This window comes from Lepisosteus platostomus, chromosome 4 (genome assembly GCF_059453375.1).
Source record: "Lepisosteus platostomus isolate fLepPlt1 chromosome 4, fLepPlt1.hap1, whole genome shotgun sequence".
In the NCBI taxonomy this organism is placed as follows: Eukaryota; Metazoa; Chordata; class Actinopteri; order Semionotiformes; family Lepisosteidae; genus Lepisosteus; species Lepisosteus platostomus.
The window spans coordinates 48656070-48675564 of record NC_142614.1 but is presented as its reverse complement, the minus strand read 5'-3'; the positions used below and the strand labels follow the sequence as shown (position 1 = coordinate 48675564).

Sequence of the window (19495 nt, the reverse complement as noted above, 5' to 3'; positions counted from 1 at the left end):
TCTTCCAGCAGCAACCTTAGTTTTTCCCAGGAGGTCTCCGATCCAGGTACTGACCAGGCTCACACATGTTTAGCTTCAGTGGCTTTTCAGTTGAGAGTTGCAGGGTGATATGGTCGTTGGGTGTATATCATTATCTTTCTGTTAAACTAGTCATTTAATATCATGACTCTCCTCATTGATCTTTTTCATACTATTGCATATTTTTGTGTTGTGAACCACAGCAGACGGAATAGCTTTTCCCCCTTAAATAAAAAAAAGAGTCCAGAATTTTACAGCAGTCCTGGTCTGATGGAGTTGTATTGGAAGGTTGTAGTAATTGTAAAACTGCACAAATAAATATGCATTCTGATATTGTAGATAATTTTTTCCATTAGATTTTTTCCTACTGGTGTATATCTGTCCCTTTCTACCATGCAGCACCTCTTTACCATGGGGCTACAGACTCTGCTGTACTTCTCACTCTGCTCTTTCATACCTGCCTGAGCAGATTCCTACCAAATTCCTTCGGATTAGTTAGCAGCAATAACAACATCCTGTAGGATGCGATTCTCAAAAACGTGGAGTAAAAAATGCACAATCTCATCTCAAGGTCAAATCTGCCCCATCATCACTTCCATATTCTGAGCCTTGAAACTGATACATTTCATATTAATGAATGTGCATGGCATGGCTATAACAGCTGTCATAAAAAGTAGTTATTCAGCATGATTTCCAGTAGCATGCAGCACAGGCATTACAAAACATTCTGGATATGGTATTTAGATTATTGGACCACAGGAACTGATATTAAAGACAGTTTGTGCATTCATGATATAGTGCCATGACCATTGCCATATAATCCCATACTGTATATTCACATTTTGGCTGTGATTCATGATTGTAAAGCACGTGACTGTAAAGCACTTTGAGTGGAATCAAATTCAAAGAGAAGTATCTGATTACACTTTGTATTTTCTTTTTTATTGCTATTTTATTTTTCACTGACGTGATTGTGACGTGATCGAAACACTAATGTTTAGCATGGCAATAGTTGACATTTCCTTATGTACCGTATGTCATATCAAATGTTTAACATAGCTTTCAAAACTGTTTCATTATTGAACCTACTGAACCAAACCTACTGTAATGTTTATTTTTTCATCAATTTCAAAGTATTTCAAGCAGAAAGTATATGCAAAATAATAGAATAACTTGTTTTATTTGATGTTACCATTCTCACTAACAAGACAGCATCTTTCTTATCAACTCCGCATTTCATCTATTAAAGTTTTATGATTCAAGTAACCTTGGCAATTAAGAATGCTTTAAGCCCAGTATACTTTAGGTTAGGGGCATTACAATCATTGATACTACACTGTTTTTTCCTAACAGAACACAATGACTAGAAAGATTAAATTGCAGCTAGAAAATAATCTAATTTTACCTACAAGACCGAATTTCATTACAATGCCTGCATTCTATTCTCATGCAGGGAAATATATTTTGTGGATAATAGTCATAAAACAAGTAAAAGGTTAGATTTAAAAAAAAAACATTTTTATATAATGATTCCAGTATCTGGTGGTGGGGATGTGGAAAAGCAGGAAAAGCATTATAAGCTAACCAAATATGTTTCAGCACATGCCACTAAGTTCTAAGTATCACAATAAATTTGTTTTATTTTGATCCCTGGTATCCATAAACTGACCGTGTGGCAGGGTGAAGGGCTTTTATATTGGCTGTTAACTGTGAAAATCACAGTGAAGAGTATCAACTTGTTTTACTGTACGTGTTTCTGAAAATCAATTACATATTACAGTGCTCTTAAGGCTCATAGCACACAGAAACTCAACAGCTTCAGTATCACTCTACTTTTTATTTAGTTTAAAACCAAAGCTTTCACAAAAATATACTGTATAACAATCCTTAAAGTTCTATCATATACTTACCGGATTGCAAAGACTTGGAAAACAACACACTAAAAAACAAAGGCAGTGTCTACTCACTGAGTAATAGAGGCACTGCTGATTCTTCTATAAAATTACCTCACTTCTGAAACTTCAAGCTTCCTTACCTTGTTCTACAGCATAAAATCATTTAACTATAATCCTTTACTCAAATGTTTATATTACATGTGAAATATAAAAAAAACTGACAGCCAAAACTATGCACGCAAAAACAATAAATTTACTCAGGTAGCATTGAATTATATATCTAAAAACCTAACACCACACAGCGACAGAAAAACGGTTAAAGCATTTTAACAGGATTCCTTGTTAAGACTAATATTTTATTCAAAAACACGTTCATCTTAATCTTCCTCAAGGTTTAAGATAGGGCTCTATACACCAGCCCCAAGAGGTGCATAAGAGCATTAAGTAGCTTTAGTCAAACCTCAAAGAATCCACAGTGAAAAACTAAGAACAGATTAAAGCACACACATGGTGCAATTAACCAATATGCAGATCATAACAGTTACATTAGAACCTTTAAGTTCATAAACTGAATGGATGTCTTTATGGACAGAACAGAAGTCAGTTGACTTAATAGAAGTCAATAATCATAACATGGTATGAAAAAGAAAAGAAAATGAAAAATATAACATTCAAATAAAATCTATAAAGATTTATGGATTCTCCTCCTTTGCATGGTGAGACAAAATTGCCTTGATCCCAGCAGCAGAAACCTCTTTTAATGATTCGAAACAAGCTCTTTTGCAGGAAATGGCCATTGGATGGATTCCCTCAGACGGATCAACGTTTTTATGTCTGTATGTAAGTGAAAGAAATGGGTTCTGGGCTGCTGCGCTGGCGCAGGAGCATGGAGGTAGGCATGGCCCGGGGGGCTATTCAGGACCCCTCAGTGTGGTGGCAAAGGGGTGGGGGCTGTGTTTAAGGGCTGTGCAGACTACCTGCTGTACAAGCTATGAATAATCTGGTGTTAGACAAGTAGGCTGAGCGCAAGGCACTCACAGCTTGTAAATATGCTAAAGATCAAATTATAACTATTTATATGGACTCGCGGTATGTTTTTGGAGTCTGTTATGACTTTGGGATATTGGGGAAAAACAGGGACTTCCTGACAGCTCCGGTTAAAAACCCTAAGCTAGTGTCAGAGTTATTGGAAACACAGCCCATTCTCTCCATATCACTCCAGAATATATCCTAGGGCTATTACCAAGACAGAACACTTCTTTGCTATAGCATTCCCTTGGTATGGTACTGGCAAATTAACAAGGGAACTCATTACCATGACAGCCTCATTGGAAACATTAGCTAACAAGACTTCAGACGGACTTAAGGCAGTAAAAGATGAAATGGTAGCCTTAAGGACGGTAGCCATGCAGAATAGGCTGGCTCTAGACTATTTGTTAGCAGCTCAAGGAGGAACATGTGCCGCAATCGAAACATAATGTTGTACTTACATTCCGGATAATTCTGAGCACATTACAGACCTAGCACAGCATATCTATGATGAAGGACAAAAGTATCATAAATACAACCCCCATGACTAGAGGATAGCGAGCTGACTGAAGCCTGTATTCAGGTCAAGGGGGGGCACGCTGATGCAATACGTACTAGTAGGATTGGTACTGTTTCTACTAACTATTGTCATACTAACTTGTATTAAATCCCTCTACACTAAAGCTACTACTTCAGTCCTGACCACTCGTTTAGGACACCATAAAGAATCACGAAATTCACCCATAAAGAATTCATCAGAAATCACAGGATACATTTAGAAAACAATTGGCCAATTGCAATATTTCCTAAAGGGGGGACTGAGGGAATCAACTAAAAGTTTTAATAAAAGTTTGTATTATATCTTGTTAACTATGTATCTTTTTACTTTTATTTTATTAAATCCATCTCAGGATGTCTGGTCTCAAAAGATAACATAGCCACATGGGGTCTTTATGCATAGCTGCCATAGTTCTCAGGGAAATGACCGAGTGACCACTCCTAGAACAAATGGTCTATTCAGGAGATGGGCTACTTGTCGCGCAAGCCGGCAGTAAGAAAATATATGTACTGGTCAGCTTTCTAGAATGACCATATATAGCCACAATGCAACCAGAGAGTCTTTTGAGTCTTGTGTACAAGAGCAAGACTCCCATATGCATATGAAATAAAGACAACTTTCAACACACAAACTCTCGGCTGATGCCCTTTGTTTGGCAGAACAATAGGAACAGCTAAAAATGAGTGAAGGCCATTTGATCCATCCTGTTTTGTAGAAGAAGCTAACTGACTGTTTCTTGAGTCAAGCTATGATTTCGGCTTTGATAGCATGGTTGGGTAGCTTTTTCCATACTTCCATAATCCTCTGCATTATAAAAGTGCCTACTATTCTCACAATTCACTGCCACACTTATAGCACACTTGTTTCCACTTGTGTCCTGATGTTTGTGCTTATCGGTGCTTATCCTGAAGGAGTCAGTTGTGTGACTTTTATCAATGCCTTTGAAGATTTTGCATAATTAAATCAGGTTCCCTCATTGTCTCATTGTCAAGACTACAAATATTCAGTGCATGACGTTCCCTTAACTCCAGGAAAGTGTCTATTTGTTCTTGGTTGAACTAAACAAAATAGGTGGACTGAATGAACTCCTTTCATATGTAACCCTTCTTACGTTGTTATGGCCTGGAGTGTTCCCATTTTACAGCAGGGGGTAGTTTTAATTTTTATTCAATGACATTACAACGGTGTGTATGCAGAATTTGAAATCATGACCTTGTTTCAGAAGCAATAATGTACTCCACACTGAAGCCCCATTAGAATATTAACTGTATTACTTCTATCTTGCAAAACACATACTGTATAAGGTAAGATAACACTTAATGCCACAAGTGAAGGATTGATACCGTTTTTGGACAATAAGATTGATCAAGGTGGTTACTCTAGGCATCGGGTCTGCAACCCTCATCCTGGAGAACTGCATTTTCAAATAGGTCATCCAAAGTCACCTGAGCAAAAAAGTTTTAATTAAGGGGGCACTGATGATTGAGGGCCAAAGGTTATTTTGTTTTGTGTTCCAAATCATCTTTAAGTTGTATAACTGAACACACCACCTGCTGGTTAAAACTGTTCCAGGCCTTTTAGATATTAATGATTTAAAAGCTGCCTACAGTATAAACTCTGCTAGACCAGGGCTCTTCAGGACTACAGTTGGAGACTCCTACTCTAGAGTCATCAACTAATTTTTAAAAAGCCATTTCATGTGAATTAAACAACACTGTGTAGTTGGTTTCACTGATTCAATAAAGACAATGAATGTCCGCTGTTATGTGTATTGATATGTTGCTTAGTAAACCATTATGAAATTTTAGTTTAAAAAAATTCTGGTATTGTAGGTCTGTCTGTTTACATTATTAGAACTGCCTAGAGAAATACCAGTTGCATTTAAGAAAAGACACTATACAGACCTGACCAAACATACATTTTATTTGTATTGTTTTGTATTTGTTTTTCTTCTGTTCTTACATTTACAGATTATACTTGCGAACATTGGATTGTAAACCATGTTACTGAAACTCCATGAATGCATAGTATTTTACCTTCACTGTGACATCTCCTGTTTTAACCTGGATTTGATCTTAAGAAAAGCACTTCTGCAGTTAACTGATCTGTTTTATAATTAGGGGATATTAGAAACGGGCTAGGCTCATAAAATTGAATTCTGCTCATTAGTGGTATGAAATGGGAGTAATGAAATCAAGATACAAATTTACATCTGCCAAGTCACCACCACGACATTGATGGCCTTTTTATGTCTTCTGAAAGTAATTAAAAACACACTGCAATTGTTATTGGTTTCTATACTCTTACTTTGCATTTTAATGCCCTCAATATATGTTATTACAGTTTCTGGAAAAAATGGGGGAAATTATATGCAGACATAACAAATGCATGAGAAATTCTCTTATAACTTTCTATAACAAGTTAACTTGTATCTAAACATTCTCACTAGAGAATGGTCCTCTCATTAAAAGCATATCAACGTTAAATACAGGACAGAATATGTGCTGAAGATATTTAGCTGATTCATAAGATAAATATCCATTTAAGAATTACCTTAAATGGTACAGGAAAAAGGACAACATTAAAAATGCAGCACACTGTATCATTTAAATACTTGGGAATCCAGTATTTTTCATCTATTTTTTCACAATTTAAGATTAACAGTGATTTGAATTCTGTATAGTATTCCATTCTAAATAAACTCATGAACTTTTCAGCTTGCCCATTACGGTAGCATTATCTTTGCCTCATGTATTTATCACATCAACGTACTGTACAAAGACTCATGCAGGATATATAAACGGTTACTGCATATACTGTATTTAGTTATATGAACACACTTCTGATATTCAGGGTATCTTTCAAGACAAGGGATGACACGACAAGATGATAAATTGTAAACACTTAACAAAATGTCTTCTCTATTAATACTCACCCTGTTATGTATTATACAAGCATGTACTACACTATATTTTGCTACATAATACAACACAATATCTCTACTTATCATATTTTTCATCTTTTAGGGACAACACCAAGAAAAAAAATGATATTTATTTTAAATATTGTTTATCTGTCCTCCTTTTTCTTTTTCTTTTACATGTGTTTCCCATACAGTGCCCTGCACTAATTAATGCCACTAATAAAATCAAGATAAAAATGTACATCTACCAAGTCACCACCACTACATTGATGGCCTTTCTTTGTCTTCTGACAGTAATTAAAAATACAGTATTCCAACCCATTCCACGCTTTCAAATTTTGTGATATTACAAAATGATGCATAAACATTTTTAAAATATGTTTATTCAAATCCTGAATGCTCAGCCTGAAGCCTTCAAGGTAGATATGAAGGTCATATACTGTAAGTTACAGCAAATGTCAGCAAAATCTAATCCGAAAAAAATAAAATATGTTGACTGCACTTCGTGTTAAGCAAATCCAAACATTTTAGTTTTTTATTTTTCTTTGTGGTGTGATAATTGTCTTTTAAATGATCTATTCATTTCCTTCTTTTTTGTTTTCATGCTGTAAATGTGTGGGATAGGTTTTGTATATAAGAAATATTAATTGTTACTTCAAAGAATCATGACTGCAAGCTTGTCTGAATACTTTGCAAGGCACAGTATGTACTAATTTTTCTTTTTACCAAGTTAACTTCTTAACAGGCCTTTTTTCAAACATCTTTAAATCATTATTTTTGGCACAATACAGATACTCACACAAGAACATTTTGGTGTTATGGTAAGTACAGCAAATGTTCATTTCCACAGTCTCACAAATGTTTTGCTTTTTAATTATTTTATCAATTCCAACACATCATTAATGACAACAATTATTCAGCTAATTTCCCCTATTATGGAGTTCTTGAATGAGAATAGGGAACTGGAGAAACACACAGCTTCTTCTGTCTTGCCAGTAGCCTCTTATCATGACCTAAAAGTGTGTAACTTGAGTATGACTGTCTTAGAGGATACACACTATTACTGCCTAGTCATGCTTAGTCCTGCAGAGAATAATAATGGATTACTGGAGCGACTTGTTAGCAGTTCTACAATGCAAGTTTGTTGAATATATTTTGACTCCAAGAACCCAATGCTACAGATTTGATTTGGACAATATGATCTTGATACTGCTGTGTTCACTTACTCTGAAGCCCTTAATTTAATCAGATTTGATTATTGTTCTTGTTTTACTCTTTAGATTGGCATCCCTATTCTAAATTCTAAAGTGAAGTCCTTTGTTTTTATGATGACTGTAACAAGAGTTTAACTTACCAGTCTTGTACTGCACTAAATGATTCTTCATTGGTTATGTCGTACATCAAAATAAACCCCATTGCACCACGGTAGTATGCTGTTGTAATTGTTCTGTAACGCTCCTGTCCTGCTGTGTCCTACAAACAAAACATTGATGAGTTAATACGCTGCTTTACTTTTTTATTTAAAAAAAAGATGCACAGCCTCAGCTTTTATTCAACAAAACATACCCATTAGAAATACAGAGCACAAGAAACAAAAAATAGGCATATTTTTTAAGATAAAAATATATACAATTTTCCTCTTAGAAAGAATGAAATATGGTGTGAAGGATAAAGGTTGACATTAATCAACATTCAACCAGTTATCTTGAGTGCCTTTGCTTTCTTATTATTAATGAAACAAATTTAGAATCAAACATCCCCTCATACTGTAATTATGAGAAATGTATTAAGATAAATTATAATTTTCTGATTTTCTGATTAATTGGCACTAAAAAGGCTGTGTTTACTGGCATTTATCTCCAGCCAAGCTAGGCAGAATAAAAGCATAAAACTAGAACTAAAAATTGACCTATTCTTCTGCCAGGATGTTACCATAGCAATTTCACATCTCTTTGCTAAGCAGCACAGTGCCCAGACACTACTTAAAAATCACTGACCTTAAGACATCTCAGCTGCCATTTCATTTGGTAATGGAAATTTAGATTGTTGAACTTGATGTATTTACAATACATAAGTGAGCTAAAAGTACATACAATGTAAAACAAGATCAATTAATTATTCCCATGAAAGAGGAAGAGAATGTTTGTTTTGTCCTACTTTACAGAGTGAAAAAATGAGTATGTATTTTGTTGGCTCCATAAGACTCTATTATATTACAAGTATACAAATCAAGAGAAGACATACTAATGAAAAGTCAAAAACATAACAAGATAAATGCTAGATTGCAAGACACGCACTTTCATTTCAAAACATGAACAATTTTTCATTAGATAGTCTAGCCATGCTGTTAAGACTCGCATTAACTAATTGCAGCAGACTGCCAAAAATGTCAATTGTGAGCTGTCTAGGTTAAATACCCATATTTGGTGGTTCAAAAATATTTCAGGAACATTTTCTGCTGATGAAAATAATTTTAATTGATTAATTAGTTAAAAAAGAGGACATTAGTTAATGTTGCATGCCTCAGGTTAATAATAATAAAAGGGTATCAATAACATCATGTTTAAAGAGTACAAAAATACTGGCCTAATCAATATATTGCATTTATCTGCTGCATTTTAACACCAAAATCAGTCTTTGACATTTAATGTTACCCTTCAAGCATGAGTGGTTAATAGCAAAAATTCAATGTGGAAATGACATTTGATTCCTGTGATGAATAAGCCCATGATCACCACAATGTAATAGTTCTGGATAATACTGTGATAGAGCTATTGCTTGTTGACTGTACTCCATGTACTTCTGTCTTACTTGCCTTGAAGAGATACAGTAGGGTAAAGCTATAAAACAAGGAGAGCTGTAACAATTGCAGACCTGTTGCAATAATTCCAGGTTTATTGCTCCAGATAATTTTATTAAAAAAATATTAAACTACCAGATTCATAGCAACCAAACATAAAAGTTAAGCCTGTCTATTTAACCCTTTCCTAGGGTTAGAAATAAGGTTGCTATAGTATGAGACCTTGACTGAAACAATGTATTAGAAAGTATCCCTATTGCTGTGAATTCTGTTCTGTGAAGTTTCATAGTTGGATATGTCTTTAAAGAGTGATTTAAGAAAAAAATTAATGAAGGTGGTAAAACAAATGAGAATGGATGAAATAAGTGCTGCATTTATTTGGTGTGGATTTTAATTAAAAGAATAAAAGTATAAACCTAGAGCTCTGTCAACAGAATATACAAAATCTCAGATTCGTACAAAGGCAAGTTACAAGATTCATTAAGTGATTCCTGAACTGACCAGAACAACATTAATACTAAGAGTGGAGACATTAAGAGTACCATTTATTGTTGAAATTTAACATTATTTTTAAATTTACTGTACATATTGTTGTGAATAATGTGGAGGACAGAAAAGTTAGCACATTTTGTACTTCCCAGCTTGCTCACCTTACTGAGAATGTTTGGAACAATAGATATTGTTTTCCTTTATTTATCTATCTGTCCTTGAACAATTAGGCAAACAGAAGGAAGTGGAATAGGTTCTACCTAATAATTTACTCAGATAATTAACTTTACTAGGAGATCACTAGGACAACCATATTAAAGAACAGATATTCACAAATTTTACAAAATTCCAAATTAAGCATAAAATCTTTGTGAAAGTACATTACAGTTGCCATGTTGTCCCAAACTCCTGGTCTTGCCACTGGTGAGAGCAAGAGTTCATGTGATTTGCGATGTGATGAAGCCCTTCCTGCTCACTAGTCACTGTAATGACTAATGTAATAAGAAGTACGTGTGAATAAGTACATGTTGTGCAGCAGACATTTCACTGCAGAACTTTTCCAACCTGATTTGCATGCAGAGTTAGCAAGTACTGTAAGTTGTATCTTGTTGGCAAAGTCAAGAGCAGTATTTCTATTAAATTAAAAGAGATGTACAGTATTCACAAGCCTGCTTGTTTACAATATAATAGGGTCGCTTTATCTCACCAGACGTTTGGTTGCCTCTTTCTAAAAATGTAGAATCTGAGATGAGCATACCTGGAAATGTAATCAATTTCATTATGTAAATTGCACGTTATACATCATTGTGCACATTTAACTTTCATTGTGATTTGAAATGTACTAATGAATGCCAATTCATTCTAAAAATAAAAAAGTAGCATTACAGCTCTCCTTTAAATGCTGAGGTACAATAGTTTTAGTGAGTACACACATCAAAGCATTCTAGACGTACTGTACTTAAGCTTATTTAGAGCTTTACTGGTCACTCCAGTAAGTTGTTACCCTAATCTAATCTTGACTAAATAATGCCATGTATCAATATTTCAGCATCAGATGGACAACAGGTCAAGTGCTTTAAGCGAGCAATATTGTGCAGGTGATTAAAAGATAACCATGTGACATTCCAACCATGAGTATCAAATCACAATAGGATCAAAAACAATACCAAGGTTTCTTACATTCATCATGGTTTTAATTTCAGCATCATCAACACCAATGAAGCCGCTAAATTTGCAAGCCTAATTGGGGATGTCTACAAGTGTAATCTCAGTTTTGTCAGGCAAATGTAAAGTGCAGAAAACATTTAGCACCTGAACTGGTGATATACGTAAATCTGAGTGGCGTCAGCATGGCAGTATAACACAAGTCCATTACATCAGTCCCAACACAGGCCCCTGAGGAACATTCTGAACAAGCAGGATAACACCAGATTTAAATCACCCAAGGTTTACAAAGTGACACCCTTTTGTAAAATGAAGCAAATCAAACAACAAAACAAAGATAAGTAAAAGTAATCAATTTTCATGGTTCAGAGTAAGATGCCATAATTGACAGTATCAAAAGTTGCACTTTATGTAATTCTGAGATGAAAATATTACTGTAAGTCATTCAGAGTCACAATGTATCAGTGAATCACTATCTTGAAAAGGATTCTTATTTTGTTAAACCCTAACCGTAAAGGTTCATAGAGCTCATTAGATGAAACATAACACTGACAATGAGCTGGTACTGTGCATTTCAGAATGTTTTCAAGAAAAAACTAATTGGAAATAGGATGGTAATTGTTAAGTAGGTGAGTATTTTGTTAAATCTTTTTATCAAAGGTGTTATATTTGAGCAGACTTTAAACCTACATGAGCAAGAACAGATTAAAGGGACTGATTGATGAGGTAGTAATAAATGGACAAAACACAGAGAAGCTAGATCTAAGTAGGGGTGTGGAAATAGGCTCCATTACACAAGTACTTGGTATCATTTTAGATACCAATTCACATATGTTGTGTCAACAACAGTAAAATGAGAGATTCTCAAATCTGTGAAAGCAGAAGAGGGCACAGTTGTCATGACTACAGGAGATGAGGTCAGCATCTGGTTATTAATGTTATGTTTTGTACTGTGAAAAACATGCATGAATGTGTTACATTGGTCAGTAGAGGGAGAAAAAGCAGACTTACTAACTGGTTCAAAAATTGTATTAATGGTGATGAGACGTTTCGGTAGGAATACTGCAACAACTCTAAATTTGACTGGGAAAGGAGAAGGACGATGATGTTCAACATTATTCAGTAAAATCCTTTTTGCACTGTAATTTGCAGCGAAATTTAAACACTTTAGACAGACAGCAAAACCCCAGCAACCACTCTTTAATTTTTTGCTATACAGTAACATCAAAATCTGTTAACTGTGGCCCATATTATGAAATGATCCATGTCAAAAAGAGACTTTATTTTCAGTCACGGGGTTGTGCAATGATAGTGATTGTCCCCTTATCAGGGAGAACCAGCAGGGAAATGGCTGCATCATGGGAAGCAAACAAATCCTCAAGAACGTTCAAGCAGAAACCAATTAGAAGTAGAAAGTCATGGTTCTCTAATGCTAATAATTAGATTGCATGCAGACCCCCTTTCTTTTATAGTCTACCAAGCTCAAGACCTCTAATTATTGAAAACAGAGCCGTTGATAAAGCTGCCCTGTGCCCTTCAAGGCAGTGGCTGTAAAGATAATAATAACTAACGAACGCTGATAGCATCTGAAAAAGCTTCCTGTGTCTCTTCACTTGTAATCAAAATCTATTTCAATTTGTTTTGAATTTGAAGGCTTGCAGTGACACTAAATTCTGCACCGCCACGCAAACCTGCCAGCTTTATGTCAAATTTGGTAGAATAATATTTTTTTTTTATTGTGTAATGCATCTCAGGAGGAAAGATTTAAAGATGTACTGAATCACTGAGAAGTAAATGGAATGCTTTAGCAATGGATTATTTATGAATACAATTACTGCTTTTCCTTTTTAGGTATTGTTCTATATTTGAATATATATTATTTTTGTTTTCTATAATTTAATTTTTTTTTTAAAGAGCAGTGTGTTACAACTGTAGAACATCAATACACTGCAGTAAAACAAAGCTGATTTTTTTCTTTGATATCATTTAATCCATTGGTCGTCAGCTTTCACCTTTGTAAACTAAGTTTTTTATCAGAAATCTTGTGTTTCCCAGAACGTTAAAATAATATTTTGTAAATCAGAATACTGTACAAACCAAATTGTTGTAACAGAAGAGTTCTTGCCCTGGGATGAGAGTGTAAACAGTATTATTGTATTATTGTATGCATACAAGGGACACCTCAATAGTAGGGATGTTCAGGGAATACAAAGGAAGCAGTTACCTTTATACAGCTCGGTAACATCAAGATTTCCATGGTTACAAGGAATTTGTCAGGGTGTATGGTTAAGATCATGTTCAGAACAATTAGCTATTAAGAGAAGTTGTAGTTAGCCGTCTGGCCAGAGTTCCAGAGGTCACAGTGCCTCCCTCCCTTACAGGCTTGAGATAAGCTAAAGTTTCTGAGATAAAAAAATCTATAGGATTAACAAGGAGTTTCATCAAAATGCATTGTGATAATTAATGATATGGGAAAAGCATATTATTATATTTTAAGCATATTATTATGGTTTTAAGTTCAAGACTTCAAGAGTAAAAAACGTAATATATACCGACTTCTATTTTTTTTAAATGGTGAAACAATACTTTAATGTCAACAAATATTCCAATTTCTATTTCTATAATTTTAATTGAAATAAACTCCCCTAGGATCTATTCCTAAAAAACAGGTAACAACCATTGTGCAATTTGCCCCACCTTCCTTGTACAGCTGAAAGGTTCTAAATGATTTAAGAAAACCATAAACCCATTTCAGACCATTCCCTAGAGTCATCTTCAACAACACGGATGTCCAGATGTCCATGAATCTATAAGTAAAAAGGCATTTCTATACTACATAAATGTTCCCTTACTTAATTTTTTCCTGTCTATGGTTCCTTGAATTATTATTGAACTTGAAGATATCCCCTAGATTGACTCGCTCAATACTTTTTAAATTTACATTAGATGTAGTCTCTCAAAAACCAAAGAATTAATCTCTCTCCTTTGTACAGTACTTTCTCTAAGGCAGCAATATCTGTTGGAGCATGGTGATCAAACGTTTTCTTGGGATTTTCTTATTGTTTTCTTATACAACATGATGGAAGGTGAACATACTGTACAGTAAATGTATCTTGCACATCTTGCTTCTTCTTGTTCAATATCTCCATTTGATATTTAAAACCTGTATACTCACTACTTGCATGTGATATTTTACACTGAACCAGTTTACATTTTGTTTTTGTTTCTCAAACATCTGTATAGGTCTGAATATTAACTATATAGTTAACTATATTAACTATGGTGTCGGTTAATGAATATGCTGGAACTCATATTATTGTCTAAAATTATATTATTTTAGAGTATTTATTTCACCTACAGTATGTAATACAACCCCCCATGTGAAAGCGTGAATTTTTACTGGATTGTTAAAACCTGTAAAAAGTTGCAACAGGGGGATAATTACAGTATGCTAGCAGGGCAGATGGTTTCACCTCAATGTTGGATTTTTAACAACTTTTGTTATATACTGAAAATACTGAAAATTGTTGTTCTGTAGATATAAATCCTGATGAGCGTGTGCTTGTACCTTCAATAAAACAGTGTTTATGGCAAAGTGAATAGTCACATGGTGTGGCCGTTATCTTGTTTTTTAGTCTCCAGAATGAAAGATCACCACTTGTGGTTTCTGGGTCTCAGGGATCCTCTTATGTACTGTAAACCACTTTGACCTTCACAAGAAATTAAGCTTTCTGGATTTACTTTTAACGATGGTTTAAAATAAAACCACCAACTAAAATGATAGATACAATACAAGCTTTAGAAAGGATGGATACCATCCAGACCTCTACATGTCTAACCACAACTGTAACTTCTCCAGTTTCTGATGTTAACCTTTCTTATCTCCTAAAATACATTAAAACCTGAATTTTCTGTGAAGAGACAATTAGACTGCAGATGGGCCCTTTATGACCACTACTTTGTTCTAACTCATAGCCGAAATCCATTGGTCATTGTCTAATTCAAAATTCTGTGTGCACATTTACTTCAGTCACCCATCAAATCAGGTAAATGTCTGATTACAAACAGTCAGAGCCTAGTGGTCTTCTTTGCATTCACCTTCATCTTTTATTCTCAATAGCCATACAAATTCCAAGACATTTCAGAGATATTTGTATTATCCCTATATTGTGTGTACTGTGTTTTAAGTACAGTAGTTCCTTTAAGTTAAGAAAGCAGGCGATACCCCTGTCAGGTCAAATTGGTAGTGACAGGTCTTTATTTAGGATATGACAGTTGTGAGACAACTGGACATTATTTCTGTGCTGACCTTTAAATATACAGTCGTTTCAGATATACCTTTGTTCTAGAGCAGTGTTTCGTTCCTTTATAAGGAATCACAGGAGGCTGTTCATGCCATGTCTAATTACAGTGCCTTGCGAAAGTATTCGGCCCCCTTGAACTTTTCAACCTTTTGCCACATTTCAGGCTTCAAACATAAAGATATAATTTTTTTATTTTATGTGAAGAATCACCAACAAGTGGGACACAATTGTGAAGTGGAACGAAATCTATTGGATTTTTGAAACTTTTTTAACTAATAAAAAAATGAAAAGTGGGGCGTGCAAAATTATTCGGCCCCTTTACTTTCAGTGCAGCAAACTCACTCCAGAAGTTCAGCGAGGATCTCTGAATGATCCAATGTTGTCCTAAATGACTGATGGTGATAAATAGAATCCACCTGTGTGTAATCAAGTCTCTGTATAAATGCACCTGCTCTGTGATAGTCTCAAGGTTCTGTTGAAAGCGCAGAGCGCATCATGAAGACCAAGGAACACACCAGGCAGGTCCGTAATACTGTTGTGGAGAAGTTTAAAGCCGGATTTGGATACAAAAAGATTTCCCAAGCTTCAAACATCCCAAGGAGCACTGTGCAAGCGATCATCTTGAAATGGAAGGAGTATCAGACCACTGCAAATCTACCAAGACCTGGCCGTCCCTCTAAACTTTCAGCTCAGACAAGGAGAAGACTGATCAGAGATGCAGCCAAGAGGCCCATGATCACTCTGGATGAACTGCAGAGAACTACAGCTGAGGTGGGAGAGTCTGTCCATAGGACAACAATCAGTCTTACACTGCACAAATCTGGCCTTTATGGAAGAGTGGCAAGAAGAAAGCCATTTCTCAAAGATATCCATAAAAAGTCTCGTCTAAAGTTTGCCACAAGCCACCTGGGAGACACCCCAAACATGTGGAAGAAGGTGCTCTGGTCAGATAAAACCAAATTCGAACTTTTTGGCCACAATGCAAAACTATATGTTTGGCGTAAAAGCAACACAGCTCATCACCCTCAACACACCATCCCCACTGTCAAACATGGTGATGCAGGCATCATGGTTTGGGCCTGCTTTTCTTCAGCAGGGACAGGGAAGATGGTTAAAATTGAGGGGAAGATGTATGCAGCCAAATACAGGACCATTCTGGATGAAAACCTGTTGGAGTCTGCAAAAGACCTGAAACTGGGACGGAGATTTATCTTCCAACAAGACAATGATCCCAAACATACAGCAAAATCTACAAAGGAATGGTTCACAAATAAACGTATCCAGGTGTTTGAATGGCCAAGTCAAAGTCCAGACCTGAATCCAATCGAGAATCTGTGGAAAGAGCTGAAAACTGCTGTTCACAAACGCTCTCCATCCAACCTCACTGAGCTCGAGCTGTTTTGCAAGGAAGAATGGGCAAGAATTTCAGTCTCTCGATGTGCAAAACTGATAGAGACATACCCCAAGCGACTTGCAGCTGTAATCGCAGCAAAAGGTGGCTCTACAAAGTATTAACGCAAGGGGGCCGAATAATTTTGCACGCCCCACTTTTCATTTTTTTATTAGTTAAAAAAGTTTCAAAAATCCAATAGATTTCGTTGCACTTCACAATTGTGTCCCACTTGTTGGTGATTCTTCACATAAAATAAAAAATTTATATCTTTATGTTTGAAGCCTGAAATGTGGCAAAAGGTTGAAAAGTTCAAGGGGGCCGAATACTTTCGCAAGGCACTGTATATAAGCACCTAGAAATGGTATATTTTTTGCTTATAGTTTTGCCTGTCGCCTCTGATCACAGTATATAAAATAATTTTAAATTAATCTACAACATTCTCTGCAAGCCAAGTAAAATGTTTAAGCTAATGTATCAGAAAAAATAGCTCATTATTTGACTTTTATGGATGCATTTTTGCCTCTTTACTATCACAAAGCATTTTCACATCAGCTTATTCTGAAGCTTTGCAGTGAAACCTATTTAGTGCCAAGCTTGGCTTTGAGATGTTGCAATATGTTTGTGTGGGACCAAATCTAATAAAGTTAATTTCCCTTTAACTGGGCTCCCTTACAGGAAAGAGATCAATAAATTATACATAAATTATAAAGTTCTTGTCAGTTAAATAAAAAGAGAACTGCTCCATTACTTTATCTCTCTTGTAGATCTATGTAGGGGCTATAGTGTATTTCTATACTTGGAAGCAGTCTAGGGTTTTTCTGTGTAATCAGGACATACTGAAGGCCTCTGAAACGCCTTGTTTGAAAATAGTGTAATCAGTATGTTGTATGTTTATGTTGTGTGCTGTTTAGTGGGTGAATACATTATCTGTTTAACCCATTGTGCCTTAATTATTATTCTTTTAACCAAAGCTGTGCCAGAGAACAAAGGACTCAGGTGCTTCTAATTATACCAACCACACAGGTATATTTTTGGCAAAATCTAGTTGGCGGTTATGATTATTTATTTTAATTATTGATTCATTTGCTTGGCCTATTTCTGATATTCACCATTCTTGTAACCCCTTTTTGTAACAGTATCAAGTAAATTCTCGTGCAAACTAAGTATACTCTTGGGTAATATCCTCTCCAAACAAGCATGGCAAGATAGGCTCTTAATTAACCACAACAAACGTAAAGAATAAAAATAAGCAAACAATCAAAGGAAGCCACTGTTGTACCTTTGCTTCTTCTTTCATGTTAAACAATCTACTCAATTTTATCTGTTATTCTCACAGAAAGAATGTTTATTTGTAGGCTTATGTGCACTTTCAACTTCAAAAGGAACATTCTAATTGAAGCTTATTTCAGGAAGCTTATTTAACTAATCAATAGAACATTTTCTCTGGAAAATAATTACTGGACTAATAATTACTTAGTCCTAGTAATTACTGTCTACAGTATGTGCTACTATCTTTTAGATATACTGTACATGTCTATAATTATTATGTTTGGTTATTCATGAGCTTCCTTGAGAATAATTTAAAAATAAGCTATTTATAAGGCAATGCATTTCCAGAAACATTTTATATTAATTCACAATGCTGTGTATAACAAATTAAGCATGTTTATTTTAATGAAAAACTTGATTTTTTTAGTTGTCACGGCTGAATTGCAAAACCCATCCATTTAGTTACTAGGACAAACAATGGAACCAAATCAACGATTGCAAATCTTTTGTGACAGTGTCATGCAAAAGGATAGTTGTGGCAGATTCAATTATGCATAATGACCAGATGTATTATGAAAGCATAGCCCTTGCACCATATAGTTACTGTAATAACTATTAGAACTCATTACCCATAAGAACGAAGGTTCATTTAAACCTCACAGAACAGCCTGTGTTTTCAACTGCTGTAGTTTTAAAACTCTAAAAAGTTTTTTTAGAGGTTATTACATTAAATATCTAAGATGAATTTCTACATTTAATAATTTAATATTTAATATCACAATTAATGGAGTTAATATAAGAGGAATCATTTTAAGAGGAAGGTTAGAGTCCTACCTCTCCCACTTCCACTCTCATATGTACTGTATATGAATATCGTACCCAGGACTAGACCATGGTTAGACACGTTAGTTTTCCCTACTGATGATGTGTTGTTGCAATGCTAATTCCTACACAGTACGAGAGGAACCACAGGTTTAGACATTGACTAAGGACCCAATGTTGTGAAGGTCCCATCTGTGGGTTTATGACTGAACCCCCCCTCCTGCACCCATCCCACCACTCATTTGCAGCCAACCGCCTAGCTCACTCTCTATATAGTGAGGGAGGGCTTGACTAGGTTGCCATTCCCACACCTAGACAAGTCACACCAAATCCACTCAGCAGCTAGATCACCCTGCAACTCACAACTGGCAACCCACTGAAGCTAAGCAGGTTAGCTAAGGTTGCTACTGGAAGAGGTGTTAGTGGAGCCAGCAGGGGGTGCTCACCCTGCGATCTATGTGGGTCCTAATGCCCCAGTATACTGACCGGGACACTGTCTGTAAAAAGGCGCCGTCTTTAGGATGAGACATAAAATCAGGGGCCTAAATCTCTGTGGTTATTGAAACTCCCAGGGTGTTTCTTGAAAAGAATAGGGGGGTAACCCCAGCATCCTGGCCAAATTTCCCATTGGCCCTTACCAATCATGGCCTCCTAATAATCCCCATCTATGCAGTGGCTTCATCACTCTGTTCTCCTCCCCACTGATAGCTGTTGTTTGGTGAGCGTTCTGAGCGTCACATCATCTAGGCTGGGCTGCACATTGGTGGTGATGGAGTCCCCATAACCTGTAAATATTATTAATACTGAAATATTTTAATAATCTCAAAGTG

The 19495-nt window shown here is 35.6% G+C and overlaps 1 protein-coding gene across 2 annotated transcripts in view; it reads right to left on the bottom strand.

Annotated features, from left to right (window-relative positions):
• rab3c (RAB3C, member RAS oncogene family) overlaps positions 1 to 19495 on the bottom strand; it is a 55628-nt gene that overhangs the window by 15597 nt on the left and 20536 nt on the right. For both annotated transcript variants that reach the window (XM_088629733.1, XM_088629732.1), the window contains exon 3: positions 7779 to 7897. In XM_088629733.1, the coding sequence (XP_088485859.1) occupies positions 7779 to 7897 (119 nt within the window). The remainder of the gene's footprint in view (positions 1 to 7778; positions 7898 to 19495) is intronic.